Below are 17,429 nucleotides of genomic sequence, written 5' to 3' on the forward strand. Positions count from 1 at the left end.
CTGCTCCTTAGTGGTCTGTTTCACTCTGGGTCAATGTGTCTGTCCAATGACAACAGTCAGAAATAGTAACTCTTATTATTTTCCTCCTTCTGCTCCTCCTCCTCCTTTTTCTCTCTCCTCTCTCTCCTATTCCTCCTCTTTCCCCTCCTCCTCTCCCTCCTCCTCCCTCTCCTCCCCCCCCCCAGCCCCTAAGGGCCCCTGGCAGAGCGGTTTCTTCGACCAGGGCTCCTTCATGGAGATCATGCAGCCGTGGGCCCAGAGCGTGGTGGTGGGCCGTGCCCGGTAGGCTGCCCCCCCTCCCGTGTGTGTGTGTGTGTGTGTATGTGTGAACCTGGCTTTGTGTATGTGTGTGTGTGTGTGAACCTGTCTTTGAGTGTGTGTGTGTGTGTGTGTGTATGTGTGAACCTGGCTTTGTGTGTGAGTGTGAGAGAATGTGTGTGTATGTGTACGTGTGTCTGTCTGTGTGTGTGTGTGAACCTGTCTTTGAGTGTGTGTGTGTGTGTGTGTGTGAACCTGTCTTTGTGTATGTGTGTGTGTGTGTGTGTACCTGTCTTTGTGTGTGTGTGTGTGTGTGTGAACCTGTCTTTGTGTGTGTGTGTGTGTGAACCTGTCTTTTTGTGCGTGTGTGTGTGTGTGTGTGTGTGTGTGTGTGTGTGTGTGTGTGTGAACCTGTCTTTGAGTGCGTCATGTGAGGTGTTGGTGTTGGTCACGTAGGTTTGTAACGTGTGGTGTTTTAAATAAAGGTTGGGAGGCATCCCTACCGGGGTGGTTGCCGTGGAGACCAGGTCGGTAGAGCTGACCATCCCAGCTGATCCGGCAAACCTGGACTCTGAGGCCAAGGTAAGAGCTGCTCACACACACACACACACACACACACACACACACACACACACACACACACACACACACACACACACACACACACACACACACACACACACACACACACACACACACACACACACACACACACACACACACACACACACACACTATCTTCTGGCTGGCTATTGCTCGGGTTCTGATGGGTTCTCAGGTCTTTGTATTGATTGATATCATTGGGTATTGTTTGGTTCTGGGTCTTCATGGTTTCATTGATTTTATTTAATGTGTGATTGGGTATGGGTCAGATATTCATGGTTATTGATCTGATGTAGAACAGGGTATTGATTGTTTGATCAATTATTGATTCTGTATTGATTGTGTGATCGTGTATTGATTCTGTATTGATTGTATGGGTCATTGATAGTGGATCGTGGTGTGGTTGTGTATTGATTGTATGGGTCATTGATAGTGGGTTGTGGTGTGGTTGTGTATTGATGCCCTATTGATCGGTCCTGCAGGTCATCCAGCAGGCGGGCCAGGTGTGGTTCCCCGACTCGGCCTTCAAGACAGCCCAGGCCATCAAGGACCTGAACCGCGAGGGCCTGCCCCTCATCGTGTTCGCCAACTGGAGGGGCTTCTCCGGCGGCATGAAGGGTACGAGCGGCCACACCTGGTTCAGGGTCTGGTTCACACCTGGTTCACACCTGGTTCACACCTGGTTCATAACGTGGAGCGGTCACACCTGGTTCAGGGTCTGGGTCACACCTGAATCATGACCTCCACCCTGACCTCCTGACCCCCACACTGACCTCCGCCCTGACCTCTACCCTGACCTTCTGACCTCCGCCCTGACCTCTACCCTGACCTTCTGACCTCCCCCCTGACCTCCACCCTGACTTCCACCCTGACCTCCCCCCTGACCCCCAATCTGACCTCCTGACCCCCACCCTGACCTCTTGACCCCCACCCTGACCCCCACCCTGTCTCTCTCTGCCCCCCCAGACATGTACGACCAGGTGCTGAAGTTCGGGGCGTACATCGTGGACGGGCTGCGGGAGTACCGGCAGCCCGTCCTGGTGTACATCCCCCCCCAGGCGGAGCTCCGCGGGGGGTCCTGGGTGGTCATCGACCCCACCATCAACCCCCGCCACATGGAGATGTACGCCGACAAGGACAGCCGGTGAGCCCCCCCGACAGACCGCCCACACACCTGCTGAACGACTGTGGTGGTGTTATGTTGTGTTATGGTTGTGTTATGGTTGTGTTATGGTGTGTTTGGTTGTGTTATGGTGTGTTTGGTTTTGTTATGGTGTGTTTGGTTGTGTTATGGTGTGTTTGGTTTTGTTATGGTGTGTTTGGTTGTGTTATGGTTGTGCTATGGTTGTGTTATGGTGTGTTTGGTTGTGTTATGGTGTGTTTGGTTGTGTCATGGTTGTGTTATGGTGTGTTTGGTTGTGTTATGATTGTGTTATGGTGTGTTTGGTTGTGTTATGGTTGTGTTATGGTGTGTTTGGTTGTGTTATGGTGTGTTTGGTTGTGTCATGGTTGTGTTATGGTGTGTTTGGTTGTTGTGCTATGGTTGTGTTATGGTTGTGTTATGGTTGTTGTGCTATGGTTGTGTTATGGTTGTGTTATGGTGTGTTTGGTTGTGTTATGGTTGTTGTGCTATGGTTGTGTTATGGTTGTGTTATGGTGTGTTTGGTTGTGTTATGGTGTGTTTGGTTGTGCTATGGTTGTGTTATGGTGTGTTTGGTTGTGTTATGTTGTTGTGCTATGGTTGTGTTATGGTTGTTGTGCTATGGTTGTGTTATGGTGTGTTTGGTTGTGTTATGGTTGTGTTTGGTTGTGTTATGTTGTATTTGGTTGTGTTATGGTGTGTTTGGTTGTGTTATGGTTGTGTTTGGTTGTGTTATGGTGTATTTGGTTGTGTTATTGTGTGTTTGGTTGTGTTATGGTTGTTGTGCTATGGTTGTGTTATGGTGGTTGTGTTATGGTTGTGTTATGGTGTATATGGTTGTGTTATGGTTGTTGTGCTATGATTGTGTTATGGTTGTTTTGCTATGGTTGTGTTATGACTGTTGTGCTATGATTGTGTTATGGTTGTGTAATGGTGTTTCTGGTAGTTGTTGTTTTGGTTGTACTCTGGTTGTTTTGGTGTTTCTGGTTGTGTTTGCTGGTTGTTGTTTTGGTGTTTTTGTTTACCCAACAGACTTGGTTGTTGTTTGTCGTTGTTTTGGTCGTTTGTTGTTGTTTTGCTGTGTCCTAGTTGTTGCTGCTGTCTGTTACTGACCTCCACCTCCTCCTCTCCCCAGGGGCGGGGTTCTGGAGGCCGAGGGCACGGTGGAGATCAAGTTCAGGAGGAAGGACCTGGTGAAGACCATGAGAAGGGTGGACCCCGTCTACACCGGCCTGGCCGAGAGACTGGGTCAGTTCATCACGGCCTTGCACTGTTCCCCACAGCGTGTCAGAGGGCTTCAGACCACGTCCAGCCGAGGTCCTGAAGTCCCCCGAGGGGTTCAGCAGACCTCCCCAAAACCCAAAACCGGATTGGAAGTGGGGACTTTGGGATACGCAATTATGATAAAAAATGAATTTGATTTGTATAGCGCCTTTCATCAAAGCCCAAGTTACAAAAACCCTTTTTATTGAATATAAAATATAAGTAACTATATAAATAAATAATAATCATCAATGAACACAGGAATTGCCAGTTTTGGACTCAAATATGTGACATTAGGAACAAATACAATCTCTCGTTTAAAACGTCTTGACAACGCCAGCGCCAAAACGAAAGGCCGTCAAAGATTGTCCATCAGGCGTCCTCTCCTCCTCTCTCCTCTCCTCCTCTCCACCTCTCCTCCTCTCTCCTCTCCTCCTCTCTCCTCTCCACCTCTCCACCTCTCCTCCTCTCCTCCTCTCTCCTCTCCTCCTCTCTCCTCTCCACCTCTCCACCTCTCCTCCTCTCTCCTCTCCTCCTCTCTCCTCCCCCCTCCCTCCTCCCCACCTCCCTCCTCTCCACCTCTCCACCTCACCTCCTCCCTCCTCCCTCATCCCTCCGTCAGGGGGAGGGGGGGGGTGGGGCACTTGTTTTTATCTCTGTTGGATGGTGTGATCTTCACAGCTCTGGAGGTGTCAATCACAGCCCGGGACCAATCCTCAGCCTGCCCTCATCATCTAGCACCACCCCCCACCTCCGCCCTCCCCTCCCCACCTATCGATTCCTCCCCTGGGCTCCTGGGGGGTGGGGGTGCTGTGTGGGCTCGTTGGGCGCTGGAGGCGAGCTCAGCCAGGGTGGAGGTGGGGGTGGAGGTGGAGGTGGGGTCGGGGGTGTGGGTGGGGGTATGGAGGTCTCACCAATTGGCGAATTGACAGAAATCACCCTCCTTTGCTGACAGCGGGCCGGCGCTATGGTCAGCAGCGCGTTCTTTTTAGTGTGTGTCAGTGTGTGTGTGTGTGTGTGTGTGTGTGTGTGTGTGTGTGTGTGTGTGTGTGTGGGGCAGTTAGCGAGAGGCGGTTCAGGCGGAACCCGTGGATGGGTGTTGTGAGCGATGGACAGACAGGCGGACTGCCCCGGGCGGGGGGGGCTCTACTCACCATTCAGTCATTTAGGGGACATTAGGGGACACAGAGCTCCCCTCGCTGGGGGTCTCTCTCTCTCTCTAGATCCACGTGGAGCAGGAGGAACTGAGGGGGGTCTCGCTCAGGGGGGGCTACAGGGAGACTGGGGGGGACAAGAGAGGAGCACCCTAACCTCTGTGGCGGCACCCCTCAATCTGTGTTTGACTCACACAGCCGTCCTGGTGTGTGAGAGCCGTGTGTGGTTTACGTTTAGACACCTTGATCCAAGCGGCTTCAGAGCGTCCAATCAAAACTGGAGCTGATGAGAGTGCTGCACGATGGCGATGTAGTAAATATGGTTCATATGATATAAGGAGAATAATATACGAATAATTGGTTTGGTTTGCTGCCTTATTGCACCCTCAAGGTCCCCTTAAAGTGCAGTAAAAAGAAAGAAACAATAAATTACATTTGTCTAAGTTAAAACTGCGCCGAGTGAAACTGAAAGGAATACCTGAATGTTGTCGACGGTGTGTTAAACGTCTCCCGTCTCCCCACTGAAGGAAGTGACTCTCTCCCCCCAGGGACCCCCGAGCTGAACCCCGCAGAGAGGAAGGAGCTGGAGGGAAAGCTGAAGGAGCGCGAGGAGTTCCTGCTGCCCATCTACCACCAGGTGGCGGTGCAGTTCGCCGACCTCCACGACACGCCCGGCCGCATGCAGGAGAAGGGAGTCATCACGGTGAGACTAAGATATAGATTACGATGTTATTATATGCATAGTATTACAACGCACCGCACAGGGTGAGAGGAGACACTACCTTTGTCGGACGTGCCATCACGTCCTGTCTGGACGTGACATCACTTCCTGTCTGGACGTGACATCCCTTCCTCTCTGGACGGGATGCCGTGGTTCGAGCCGATGATGTCAGATGGCCGCTGAGGAGCGGTTTTGGTGATGCAGCATTTAAAAACATTTATCAAAAGCTTAGAATAAGTTGTTTGTTCACCAGGTTTGATCCACTGTGTCAATTATTCCAACGGCTAATACTTCCCATATCATCACTTTCTAAGATTTAACTTCATTAACATACACTTTTATGCGATCAACCCATTCATTTACTTTATTTAATGCTGGTCGTTAAGCAGCTTAATGTTAGACATCTTGACCTTGGGGTTTGAACCCAGAACCTTCCCGCTGGGAGTCGAACACCCTAACCTCTCTCCTGCTGGCACAAACTGACCCCTGATGGGTCGACTGACTTACCTTTATTCCCACTCTTATAATCTCTGTTTAACTTCCTGCATTGTGTCATGAAAACAAGGCGCTACCTTCTGTTATCCACGCTGATCTGTGATTGGCCGAGGGGAAATATTCCCAGCCAATCCCGCATTCCTCTGAGGCTTGGGATGTGTTGTTCTAATTATCAAGCGATGACCCTGGTCCATCGCCCCGGCAACCACAGACCTGCCTCAGGCAGCCATTCTCCCTCTCGCTCTCTTCCTTTCTCCCTCTCTCTCCCACTCTCTCCTTCTCTCTCTCTCTCTCCTTTCTCTTTCTCTTTATATTATATATATTTATATAAATGTCTTCCACTTCATTGCCTAATACTCATTGCTCCAGTTGGTATTAGATTCTGCAATAACTGAGGGGGATAAGGACTTTCTTTAGTTTTCTGATCAGTTAAAATTAAGCGCCGATGGGAAATATTTCCGAATAACTTAGAATAATATATATATATAACTTAGAATAATAATTTAGAATAACTTCCCACAGTTCGAACCATCGCTACGCTCTCAGGACATGGGGCATTTATTCCCAACTATAGAAACGAAATTGTATTATTGTCAAGCTGATGAAAGGGTTATTTGTCTGTTTTATTAGCGTCGATTCAGACTTGTTTGTTCGTAACTACGGTAACAAAAACCAACACAAATGATTTGGTTGTTTGTGTGTACGCCAGTTAAACTGTTTATTTGTTTGTTAGCACCTAGCTAGCAAAAAACACCACAAATGATTTGGTTGTTTGTGTGTACGCCAGTTAAACAGTTTATTAGTTTGTAAGCACCCACGCTAACAAAAACCACCACAAATTATTTGGTTGTTTGTGTGTACGCCATTTAAACTGTTTACTAGTTTGCTAGCACCCAGGCTAACAAAAAAAGTTATTTGTTTGTTAGGCTAAATGCTAACAAAACCGTTCTTCGATGGCCAGCCCCCAGTGAACAAACCTTTATTTGTTTATCCGCGTCCGCGCCAGCTTAGCGGCCGTTTGTCTGTTAGCCTCCATGCTAATAAAGCTGTCCTCTCCGACAGGACATCCTGGAGTGGCCGACGTCGCGGCAGTTCTTCTACTGGCGTCTGCGGCGTCTCCTGCTGGAGGACACGGTGAAGGGCAAGATCCACGCGGCCAACAACGAGCTCACTGACGGACAGGTGCAGGCCATGCTGCGGCGCTGGTTCGTCGAGGCCGAGGGCACCGTCAAGGTGACACCGTCCGTCTTTCTGTCTGTCTGTCTATCTGTCTCTGTCCGTCTTGTCCACAGGTTTCTCTGGCTGCCTGTTTCCGTGTCTGTATGTCTGTCTGTCTGTCTGTCTGTCTGTCTGTCTGTCTGTCTCCATCCCGACTCTCTCTCTAACAGAAAAGGTTTACTCACCTAAAGGGTTTACATATGTAAACTCACCAAAAGGTTTACAGATGTAAACTCACATCAAAAGGGTTTACAGAGGTTAACTAACCCAAAGGAATGTGATGATGACTATTTGGGTTTCTTGTTCTTACTTATTTAAACAATTTTACATTTATATATAATCTTATTTTATTTCAGCAATAATGACTCATTATTTAATGTAATATCAGCCAAAGTAAAACGGGTTAATGAACTGGGCCAATGTTTGACTTATATAATCATTACAATATAATCATGGCTTCAGGATTAGCATTATGGTAACGATTTCAGAGTTTTTTGTCACATGCTAATTATACACTCATCTCTTGGTTCGGGTCGTCCCAAAACGTCCCAAATCAGCCATGGCCAATTTGTGAAGAACATGAGTTCCTCTATCTTTAAGCTTGACTGAACCTCAATCTAGGCCTGTTTGAGGGGACTCTTAATAGTGGGGACTCTAGACGTATGCTACAAAGATAGCTAGGAAAAGATGCTACACAATGCTAAGTACTATTTTTAAGTGCCAGGACCTACAACAAACAATAAGTGGGGACCACATCTCCTGGTCCTCAGTTTTCCAGGAAACCCACGTCCAGTCTACCATCACATGACTGCAGGGCAGACCAGAGGGGCAGGAACGTTAGTGGAATTATATCGACCTATTGATCCAAACCGAGATACGGCCGTCAATGAATAGAGACCCTGGAGGTGGACGGGGTCCATCCGAGACGGTTAGCGCCCGGGGGCTAGCCGCAGAGCTAGGGCCAGCCGTCCCCAGTCTTTCTGTCTGAGGACTATTAAGAAGCATGCCTCCCATTGGCTGCCGGGGCTCCAGTGATGTGCCCCGGCGTCATTAATCACCGGGCTGGCTGGGGCAGATAGCACGGCAACACGCTGTTTCTTAATTAAAAGCAAACAGATTAGAGATGATTAATACGGGCATTAAGGGTTCTGCCGGACCTCAAGTCCAGTCGCTCATAAAGAGAGACGTTGAATGCCCCCCCCCGAAACACACACACACACACACACACTCACACACACCCCGACCCCTCCTTCTCCCCCCCTCCTCCCTGTAAAATGGACGCTAATCCTGGCTTTGTTTAATATCGGAGGTTTCAGAAACGGATGAATATTCATTTTTCTTTTCTTCCTTCCCTCCGTTGGGCCCAGGCAACAAAAACACTCCATTGTTTATTTTAAATAATGGTTTGTTGTGTTGTGTTGTGAAGAGGACAATATTTCCTTCACAATAAAAGCGTTTCTCGCTTTGAATGCTGTTCTTTGACAGTAAAGGAATTCTGTAGTCCTGAGGCTTTCTGGACCTGAGAGAGCAGGCGTCCAACATCAGGGCCTAAGCCCGTCTAAAGCCCGCTTAGTGAGCTGACAGGACCTCGCTGTACTGGTCTCCTGCTCACTAGTGGGTTTAGCTAGTAGGAGCTTAGCAGTAGTTAGCAGTGGTAGTAATGGTTGTGGTGGTATTCATTATATTGATGTATTTTTATGGTTTCATGTCATTTATTTCTTTATCAGAACTTCGATTGATTTGAATGAATAATAAATTGATTTGATTGATCGATTGATTGATCTGAACGATTGATTGTCTTCTGAAGGCCTACCTTAAACAAACGATAATGAGGAGGTGGTTGATTGATTGATGTATTGATTGATTGATTGGCTGTGGGGTGTGTGCAGGCCTACCTGTGGGACGATAACGAGGAGGTGGTTGGTTGATTGATGTATTGATTGATTGGCTGCGCAGTGTGTGCAGGCCTACCTGTGGGACGATAACGAGGAGATGGTTGATTGATTGATGTATTGATTAATTGATTGATTGATGTGTTGATTGATTAATTGATTGGCTGCAGGGGGTGTGCAGGGATTGATTGATGTATTGATTGATTGACTGATTGGCTGCGGGGTGTGTGCAGGCCTATCTGTGGGACGATAATGAGGAGGTGGTTGATTGATTGATGTGTTGATTGATTGACTGATTGGGTGCGGGGTGTGTGCAGGCCTACCTGTGGGATGATAACGAGGAGGTGGTTGATTGGCTGGAGAGGCAGCTTGCTGAGGAGGAGGGGGCGCGGTCTGTCGTCGACGAGAACATCAAGTACATCCGCAGAGACCACATCCTCAAGCAGATACGCAGGTAACGCACACACAAGCGCACACAAACACACACACGCGCACACCCTACCTCACATCACAGACCTTCCAGAACAAGGTAGGATTAACCTTTCTCATCATAATTTATTTAAGAGTTTATCTCAAACTTTAACATTTAAAGGGCAGTGTTGCCATGGAAAAGGAACATTTGCCTCACAAAAGCACAAAAAGTGAAATAATCCTAATCAATTATTGTATTAGTCTATAAGTGTATTAATCTCTCAGCAGAATTTGTTTAGAAGACTTATCATTCGTTTTAAGTTGGAGGATTAATGGATGTGAAGGAAGGGTCATGACCTCATTGCCTCCCTGTATGCCCCCCCACCCAGCCTGGTCCAAGCCAACCCTGAGGTTGCCATGGATTCCATCGTCCACATGACCCAGCACATCTCCCCCACGCAGCGGGCCGAGGTCGTACGCATCCTCTCCACCATGGAGACCTCGTCCTCCACCTAGACGGGCCGAGAGACCCCCTCCCACGCCCTCGCTCTCGTACCCCCCCCCCCCCCCCCCCCCCCCTCTCTTTCCTCCTCCCCCCCCCTCCCTCTCTCTTTCCTCCTCCCTCCCCTCCCTCTCTCTCCATGCTCTTCTCCCCCTCCCCCTCCCCTCTCCATCCTCCCTCTCTTCTCCCATCTCTCCTCTCTCCATCCCCTTTCCCAATGACCGCGACGCCCCCGCTGGAGTGTGGGGGTAATTGGAGGAGCCATCGCCACGGCCCCACGGCGCACGCCAGGGGAAGCCATGAAGCCGCCGGCTATGATTCACACTTATCTCCGGGGGGAGGGGGGGAGGAGGTGAGGGGGAGGAGGAGGAGGTGGGGTGGGGGAGGTGAAGGAAGGGAGAGTGTGGTGAAATGACAGATGTCAGTTTTAACACTATTCTGTGTACATTTCCGTTTGACAATACGTCTGTGCGTGCGTTGAACCGTCGGGGTATAGCTAATCTAAGGGAAAACAGGAAACGGCAGAGGCCTAAACACCAGCGCGTGGCGCGTCGCGTTCGGCGCGTTTCCACCCCGTTTACATACGGTACACGACTACGGGTTAACATTCGGATCATCCCGTTCCGTTCCTTAATGTGAGCCGAGTTGACCACGGTGAATTAAAGATGGGGGGTGCCGGTACGTCGGGGTCGTCCCCAAACAAACACTGAACCTTATTACTCTGACAGATACGTTCACTGGGTGCATCGGCGCCGCGATTGGTCGACAACGGACCGACGACTTTAAAAAAAAAAGAAAGGATTTGCACACCTTGTTCTGATGCACTTAATGAGGGTGCTCCGACATGGGGTGCACAGTGGGGGGGGGGGGGGGGGGGGGGGGGGGTTGGAGGTGGAGGAAAGGGGGTGGTTTGCTTTAAGGAGTGGACAGAAGACTCCCAGCAGGGAGTAGGGGACAGAACACCCCCCTCTCCCACTAGCAGCATTAGAGAGGTAGCCCAGCTGCACACGGAATGGCAGCTGTCACTTCTGTCTTAGAAACACACACACACACACACACACACACACACACACACACACACACAGTAACACACGTGTGACCCAGAGCACGCCACAGGAGTGTGCAGGCTGCTGTTGGTGCACTTTCCTCCTCATTGTTCTCTCGTCTGGCCTCCAACATCAGCGCCACGCCGTGCACACACACACACACACACACACACACACACACTCTCACACACACTCACATACATGCAATCACATGCATGCACACTCACGTACACACACTCACATGCAAACACACACGCACTAAAAAGCAAACACACATGCACACACTCACACGCACACCCACTCACATGCACAAACACACACTCTCTCACATGCAAAAACACACCCTCACATACACACATGCACATTATCATGCACACTTATTCACATTTACACACACTCGCATGCACACACACTCACATACACACACAATCACACGCACTAACATGCGCACGCACAAACACTTACATGCACACACAATCACACACATTAACATGCACACACACACACACTTCCTCAGAGTTGTTAACAAGAAAGGAGGTTTTCATGTGAAGCAACTTGCAGAAACATTCAGGCTAAGTTCTCAATTGATTGGGACTTGATTCCAGACACAGTCTTAAAAAGGTTCACACTTTTTTGAGTTTAATTTTCTCAATGTTTTTGTGTCGTTTATTTTTTTTACTAAAAGTGACTCAATTATTGGTCCGCTTTGTCAGGTTTTCTGGACCAGTACGCCTGGTTTGTACAACTTAACTGGTTCAGACTTTCTGTGTAATTCATTTAGTTTACTGATACGTTCGCATGTTTAACTTTAGTTTTTTCTTTTTTTAAATACTGACTTGCTAGAAACGATATGACATCGAGAGTTGCGAAGAAACGTGGACAAGCAAACTAAAACCTTATTATGATGGAAGAAATATACTTTTTAACAAACTACAGAAAAATGACGTTGAACTAAATGCTGAACTAAAGCTGCCAAACAGACAAACGTGTTTGACAGTGTTTGAGGTTACTGTGTGGTTCCCTGTTACTTTTTAAAATGTTTATTTTCCGGACTGTGGTTGGAGATTATATTTACAATGTTGGACCCTGATGACCATGTCAATAAAAGCTAATGTAAAAATCACCGAGGAGTCACACGTCTTTCTGACCGCTCCGACAGCGCCTCACCAACCGATTGGAAGCGGGGTCACGTTCCCCCAGCTAATTTAATTTCTCCATCGCACGAACCCGAATCTCTCCGAAGACGGATAACGATGATGACGTCACCGGCGGCCTCGTTAATTGCTCCCCGGTCGGAACAAAGTCGTAGCGCCGGCGAGGGATGGATCATCCTGAGACAATGGCGTCCCATTAACGGCGTTTTATTTTGTCAGCCCTTTAAACTTCAAACGTCTTAGCGTGGATGAAGCACATCAAACAGAAAGTGGGGGGAATCCATCTCACACCCCTTTTGTTTCCCCCCGTCCCTCCCCCCCCCCTTGGCTCTGTCAACTCTATTACCCAACGACCAACAAATATGTGAGACAAATTGAGTTGCTCGGGCCCAATACCCACCACAATTATAGGACGCCCAATAAGAAAATGATTCATTTGGCGGTATAATTGGAACCGCGTCTTGCCAGGTCTCCCCGGAGAGGTTGGGCTCATTTGTAGCGGGGATCCGGCGCCCGCTAATTCTCCCTTTAATCACGGGCGGGAAGAGGACCGGGGGTCCCAGAGTCTACCAGCCAAAAGGAGGAGGGAGAGGATTGTTTCCGACCAACTCGGAACAAACTACACGACTTTGGTCCGTTTTTTTTTTCTTTCTCTCTCCATTATTTCAGGACACAATTAAAGACTAAACCGTAAAAAACACATGAAATTCCAATTTGTATTCTTCCTTGTTAATGAACTGCCGTTTTCTGTGCGCCCTAAACCAAGTAGGACTCAAGACGTTTGTTTCCTTTTCATACCGGTTCGTTAAAGCTGGTTTACTGCAGTAGGCCCACAGGCCGACAGCTAAGTTAAGGGTAGGACTACAGCTACACTATGTTAAGGGAAGCCCTACGGCCATGTTAAGGGCAGACTGACAGACATATTAAGGGCAGACTGACAGACATGTCAAGGGAAAACACTGTCTAACAGCAGTTAGCCACCGGTAGTATTTAGTCATTTGTTTTTTCTGCGGTTTATATTCTTATCTGTTTCTTCCCACTATCTGCCATCTCCTGCTCCTCCACAAACCTCTTCTGTAGACACTGTAAGTTAAACGCTGTTTTTGACGTTCCGTGTTTGTTGTTGCTGTGAACGTTGGAGAACGGAGAGGCGAGGTCATGGAAGTAAAAAAATTAAGACAGGTTTCAAGAGGCGTAGGAATCGACTCGGAAGAATAAAGAGTTGGAGGGGGAGAGAGAGGTAGGGGAGATGGGGGGGGAGGAAGGCTTTAAGACATTGTTTGAGAGGTTCAATCTCGTCGGAAGGAAAGCATAATTCCATATCCACGTGTCGCAGAGACTCGACAGCACTTGAGAGACAAAACCGGTGACCCAGTTGCCAGATTGTAATTAGTGTGTGTGTCTGTGTGTCTCCATCTCTCTCTCTGTCTGTGTGTGTGCGTGTGTCGCTCTCTCTCTCTCACTCTCTCTCTCTGTAAGTCTCTCTCTGTATGTCTCTCTCTCGCACGCTCTGTGTCTCTCAATCTGTCTCTCTCTCGCTCTGTGTGTGTGTGTGTGTCTCTCTCTCTCTCTCTCTTTGTAAGTCTCTCTCTGTGTGTCTCTCTCGCGCGCTCTGTGTCTCTCTCTCTCTCTCTCTCTCTCTCTCGTTATCGCTGGTGAGGTTTCATCTTTTATATATTTTAATACAAAGTCATCAAACCTGGGAATGTACCATTAATGAACCAGTACCATTAATACACCAGTCAATTAACCAGCACCACCAATCAATCTCCTCTGTTTACTAATGAACCAATCAAGCAGGCATCAATCAACTAGAAGCATCTATCAATCAATGGATCGTTAATCAGTCAACCATTCCTCAATGAACCCATCATCAATCAACAGTCAATCAACCAGTGCATCAATTAACCATCAATCAGTCAACCACAACCATCAATCAATTCACCAATACCAATCCACCAATAGCATCCATCGACCTGAACCATGTGACATGTGGGGGCTGGCCCGCAGCCTCTCCTGTTTCTCCAAGCTTTACTATGCTAGGGCTAAGGCTGATACTGCTACTAATGCTAATGCTAAGGCTCATTCTGCTACTGCAACTAGTGCTAGTTGTGCTACAAGTACTACTGCTACTGCTAGGGCTCATACTGCTACTGCTACTAGTACTGCTACAGTACAGCTACTACTATAACTGCTCCTGGTAATAGTACTCGTACCGGTACTGCTACAAGTACAGCTACTAGCACTGCTACAGGTACAGCTATTACTACTACTGCTGCTGCTACTGTTACAAGTGCTGCTACAAGTACAGCTACTACTATAACTACTAGTACTACTGCTGCTAGTACTAGTGCTACTACTGCTACCACCACTACTTCTACCCCGTACTCTACGTGCCTCATGTGTTGATAAACCCGGACACCGTTGCTATCATCCTTACACAGAAGATCTTGTGGTTTTGATGTATTGTTCTAATCTCGGGGCCCGGGCTCTAATCTCGGGGCTAACCAGCGGGTTGGTATCATCTGCTTTGTGCCTCGCTGGAGATGAGGAGGAGAGCGCCTCCTTATCTCCGTCCTCTGACCCGTGGCGTCTCTCCCAGCTGGGATTGGAACCTATGACCTCTCCCTTCACAGACGTCCTTATCTATACGCCTGTAATCTGGAAGAACACACACACGCACGCACGCGCACGTGAACCATTTCATACACCCCCATGGTGGGGGGCCAGTTGGAGGAAGGTTGCCTGGTCCTCTGTATTTATTTTGTTTTTATGGGGCACATCTTTTCTAAGAATTGAATGTATTCACGGAATACATTCAGTTGATGAATCCATCTTGGAAGACGCCCATATTAGTTAATTTTAAGCTTATTGATGTATAATAAATGTATGAAACATGAATAAGATGGAACGGTGGATGGGTGATGGTGGTTGCATGGATGGTTAGATGTGAGGATGATGGTGTATGGATGAATTAATGGATGTCGGATGGGTGGGTGAATAGTGGATGATTGGATGACCCTAGTACTGCACCTCTACTACGACTAACACCTGCCCTCCACTGGCAGAGAGAGAACAGCCAGGGAGTCTCATAACAGATCAGTCTCCCTGCGTTGGCATAGCCTGGCTATTGCCAGACCAAGCTCAATCGTAGATCGCACGTTGGTCTGCAACGTGCGATCTACAGAGTCTACAAATGACTCTGTACGCAATTGGCTGCTTGCCGTCGCTTCCCTGTCGTCAAAGTGTTAAACCAGCCAATAGTGCGCCAGGGGGAAAAGCCAGCTTGGCGATGGGCTCCCGCAAAAACGTATCGAAACTCGAAGGAAATGTATTGCTTTTCTGCAGACCGTTCTGCAGGGCGACCTCAAATCGCCGGCAGAATGGGTGGGGCCCCCCAGTCTAGCTTTGGTCCTCCTGTTAGAGGCTGATTGATCCGGAGGCAAAGGGCCGTCAATGCCTCAGCGATGACAGACGTTTCAGATCCTTGTGGTCAGATGACTGGAATGGTGAACCAGCTCACACAGAGCCTCCTTATAATTCCTTCACCACACATTCATTACACCCGCATCAGACTCACTCAGCCGTAGTGTGTTTATGTTTATGTAATGCATCAAGTTACCATAAACCCTGACAGTAAAACATACGTCCGGTGGAATTAAAAACTTTACAGGGGAGAGCAGAACAACCAGATTCACGCTCACCCCAAAAACACCCCATAAACCATAACGTCTCTTTTATAATGCTAGGGGGCGAGCGAGCACGGGCCCCCCAAAATAAAAGCTTTGTGGCCCTCGGGGGACGTGAGGGCCCGCCTGCCTGCCGGCCCGACCAGGGGCTTAATCTCTAATCCCCATTAGAACTGTTCCTCCAGGGGCCCCCAGATTAGCACACCCTCTGATCACCGCCGCTCCCCACGTTCACCCCCCCCACCGCCCGCAACAGCTTAGTGAGCCCTGTCTGGGGAATACATAAAACAGGGGCCCGACCGGGGGCCCGTTCGGGGGCCCGCTGCAGCAGGCGGAGGCGACGGGACAAGCTGCAACCGGCGATATCAAGCCAGGTGTAAATGAGTAGAGAGTGAGAGGGCCCCGTGAAGACGGAGCCCGGGGGCCCCTCTCTTTCTGGAGGAATCATAGACCGGTCTCTGGTATCAAGGGTCTGTCTCTGGTATCAAGGGTCTGTCTCTGGTATCAAGGACCAGTCTCTGGAATCATTGACCAGTCTCTGGTATCAAGGGTCTGTCTCTGGTATCAAGGATCGGTCTCTGGTATCAAGGATCGGTCACTGGTATCAAGGATCGGTCTCTGGTATCAAGGATCGGTCTCTGGTATCAAGGACCGCTCTCTGGTATCACGAACCAGTCTCTGGTATCATGGACCGGTCTCTGGTATCAAGGATCGGTCTCTGGTATCAAGGATCGGTCTCTAGTATCTAGGACCGGTCTCTGGTATCAAGGACCGGTCTCTGGTATCAAGGATCGGTCTCTGGTATCACGGACCAGTCTCTGGTATCAAGGATCGGTCTCTGGTATCACGGACCAGTCTCTGGTATCAAGGACCGGTCTCTGGTATCAAGGACCGGTCTCTGGTATCACGGACCAGTCTCTGGTATCAAGGACCAGTCTCTGGTATCACGGACCAGTTTCTGGCATTTAGGACCAGTCTCTGGTATCAAGGATCGGTCTCTGGTGTCAAGGATCGGTCTCTGGTATCATGGACCAGTCTCTGGTATCATGGACAGGTCTGTTGACCGCGGACAGATCTGGGATCAGAAAGGACCGGTTAGAAGGAGTCTCTCCCTCTCTCTCTCTCTCTATCTCTCTCTCTCTCGGATGTACGATTAGAGAGCATCGCATGGTCTCGACGCAAGGAATAAAAACAATAACACAATGACAATAAATGTACAAAAATAAAATATTAATATTAGCTCCAGGTAACAGAGACTCTCTCCTGACTCAATAGGAGAGAATCTAACATGAAACCTCCATTAACAATAATACGGTATGATATTATGTGTATAATATTAATACAACAATAACAGTAATAGTAATAATAATATCCCGGATAAAAAAACAGCCTGTGACAGAAATGCAGACCAGGTGAGTTTTCTTCCTGCGACAAGCTGCTGATTACACACGCACGCACGCACGCACGCACGCACACACACACACACACACACACACACACACACACACACACACACACACACACACACACACACACACACACACACACACACAACATTAACATTCATAGAGGCAGTGGAGCGCAGTGAAGCGCGACCATCACACCGGAGAAGAGATGAGGAGGGAGGGGGAGAGGGGAGCTGTAGGTGGAAAAGGGGGAGAGGGGGGAGGAGGGGGGAGGGGAGCTGTAGATGGAGAGGGGGAGAGCGGGGAGGAGAGGGGGAGGGAGATAAAGGGGAGGAAGAGTCAAAAGGAGAAGGGAAAACAAGAAGAGGGGAGGTGGAGGAAAGGAGGCGCCGGGTGAAGGAGGGGGAGGTTTAAGGCTTATGGGGGAGGAGGAGGGGGAGGAGGAGGAGCAGGGGGAGGAGGAGGGGGAGGAGGAG

General features: G+C 48.9%; 1 protein-coding gene across 4 annotated transcripts in view; it reads left to right on the plus strand.

The window, feature by feature from the left end:
- Positions 1-11,818, plus strand: part of acaca (acetyl-CoA carboxylase alpha) — a 60,998-nt gene extending 49,180 nt beyond the window's left edge. For all 4 annotated transcript variants that reach the window (XM_079738484.1, XM_079738485.1, XM_079738486.1 and 1 more), the window contains 9 exons: positions 186-282; positions 744-840; positions 1,344-1,479; positions 1,828-2,005; positions 3,138-3,250; positions 4,968-5,122; positions 6,698-6,868; positions 9,063-9,199; positions 9,546-11,818. In XM_079738484.1, the coding sequence (XP_079594610.1) occupies positions 186-282; positions 744-840; positions 1,344-1,479; positions 1,828-2,005; positions 3,138-3,250; positions 4,968-5,122; positions 6,698-6,868; positions 9,063-9,199; positions 9,546-9,672 (1,211 nt within the window). In that variant the 3' untranslated portion in view covers positions 9,673-11,818. The remainder of the gene's footprint in view (positions 1-185; positions 283-743; positions 841-1,343; positions 1,480-1,827; positions 2,006-3,137; positions 3,251-4,967; positions 5,123-6,697; positions 6,869-9,062; positions 9,200-9,545) is intronic.
- Positions 11,819-17,429: the final 5,611 nt, after the last annotated feature.

Source organism: Pollachius pollachius, assembly GCF_949987615.1.
Source record: "Pollachius pollachius genome assembly, chromosome: 6".
Classification (NCBI taxonomy): Eukaryota; Metazoa; Chordata; class Actinopteri; order Gadiformes; family Gadidae; genus Pollachius; species Pollachius pollachius.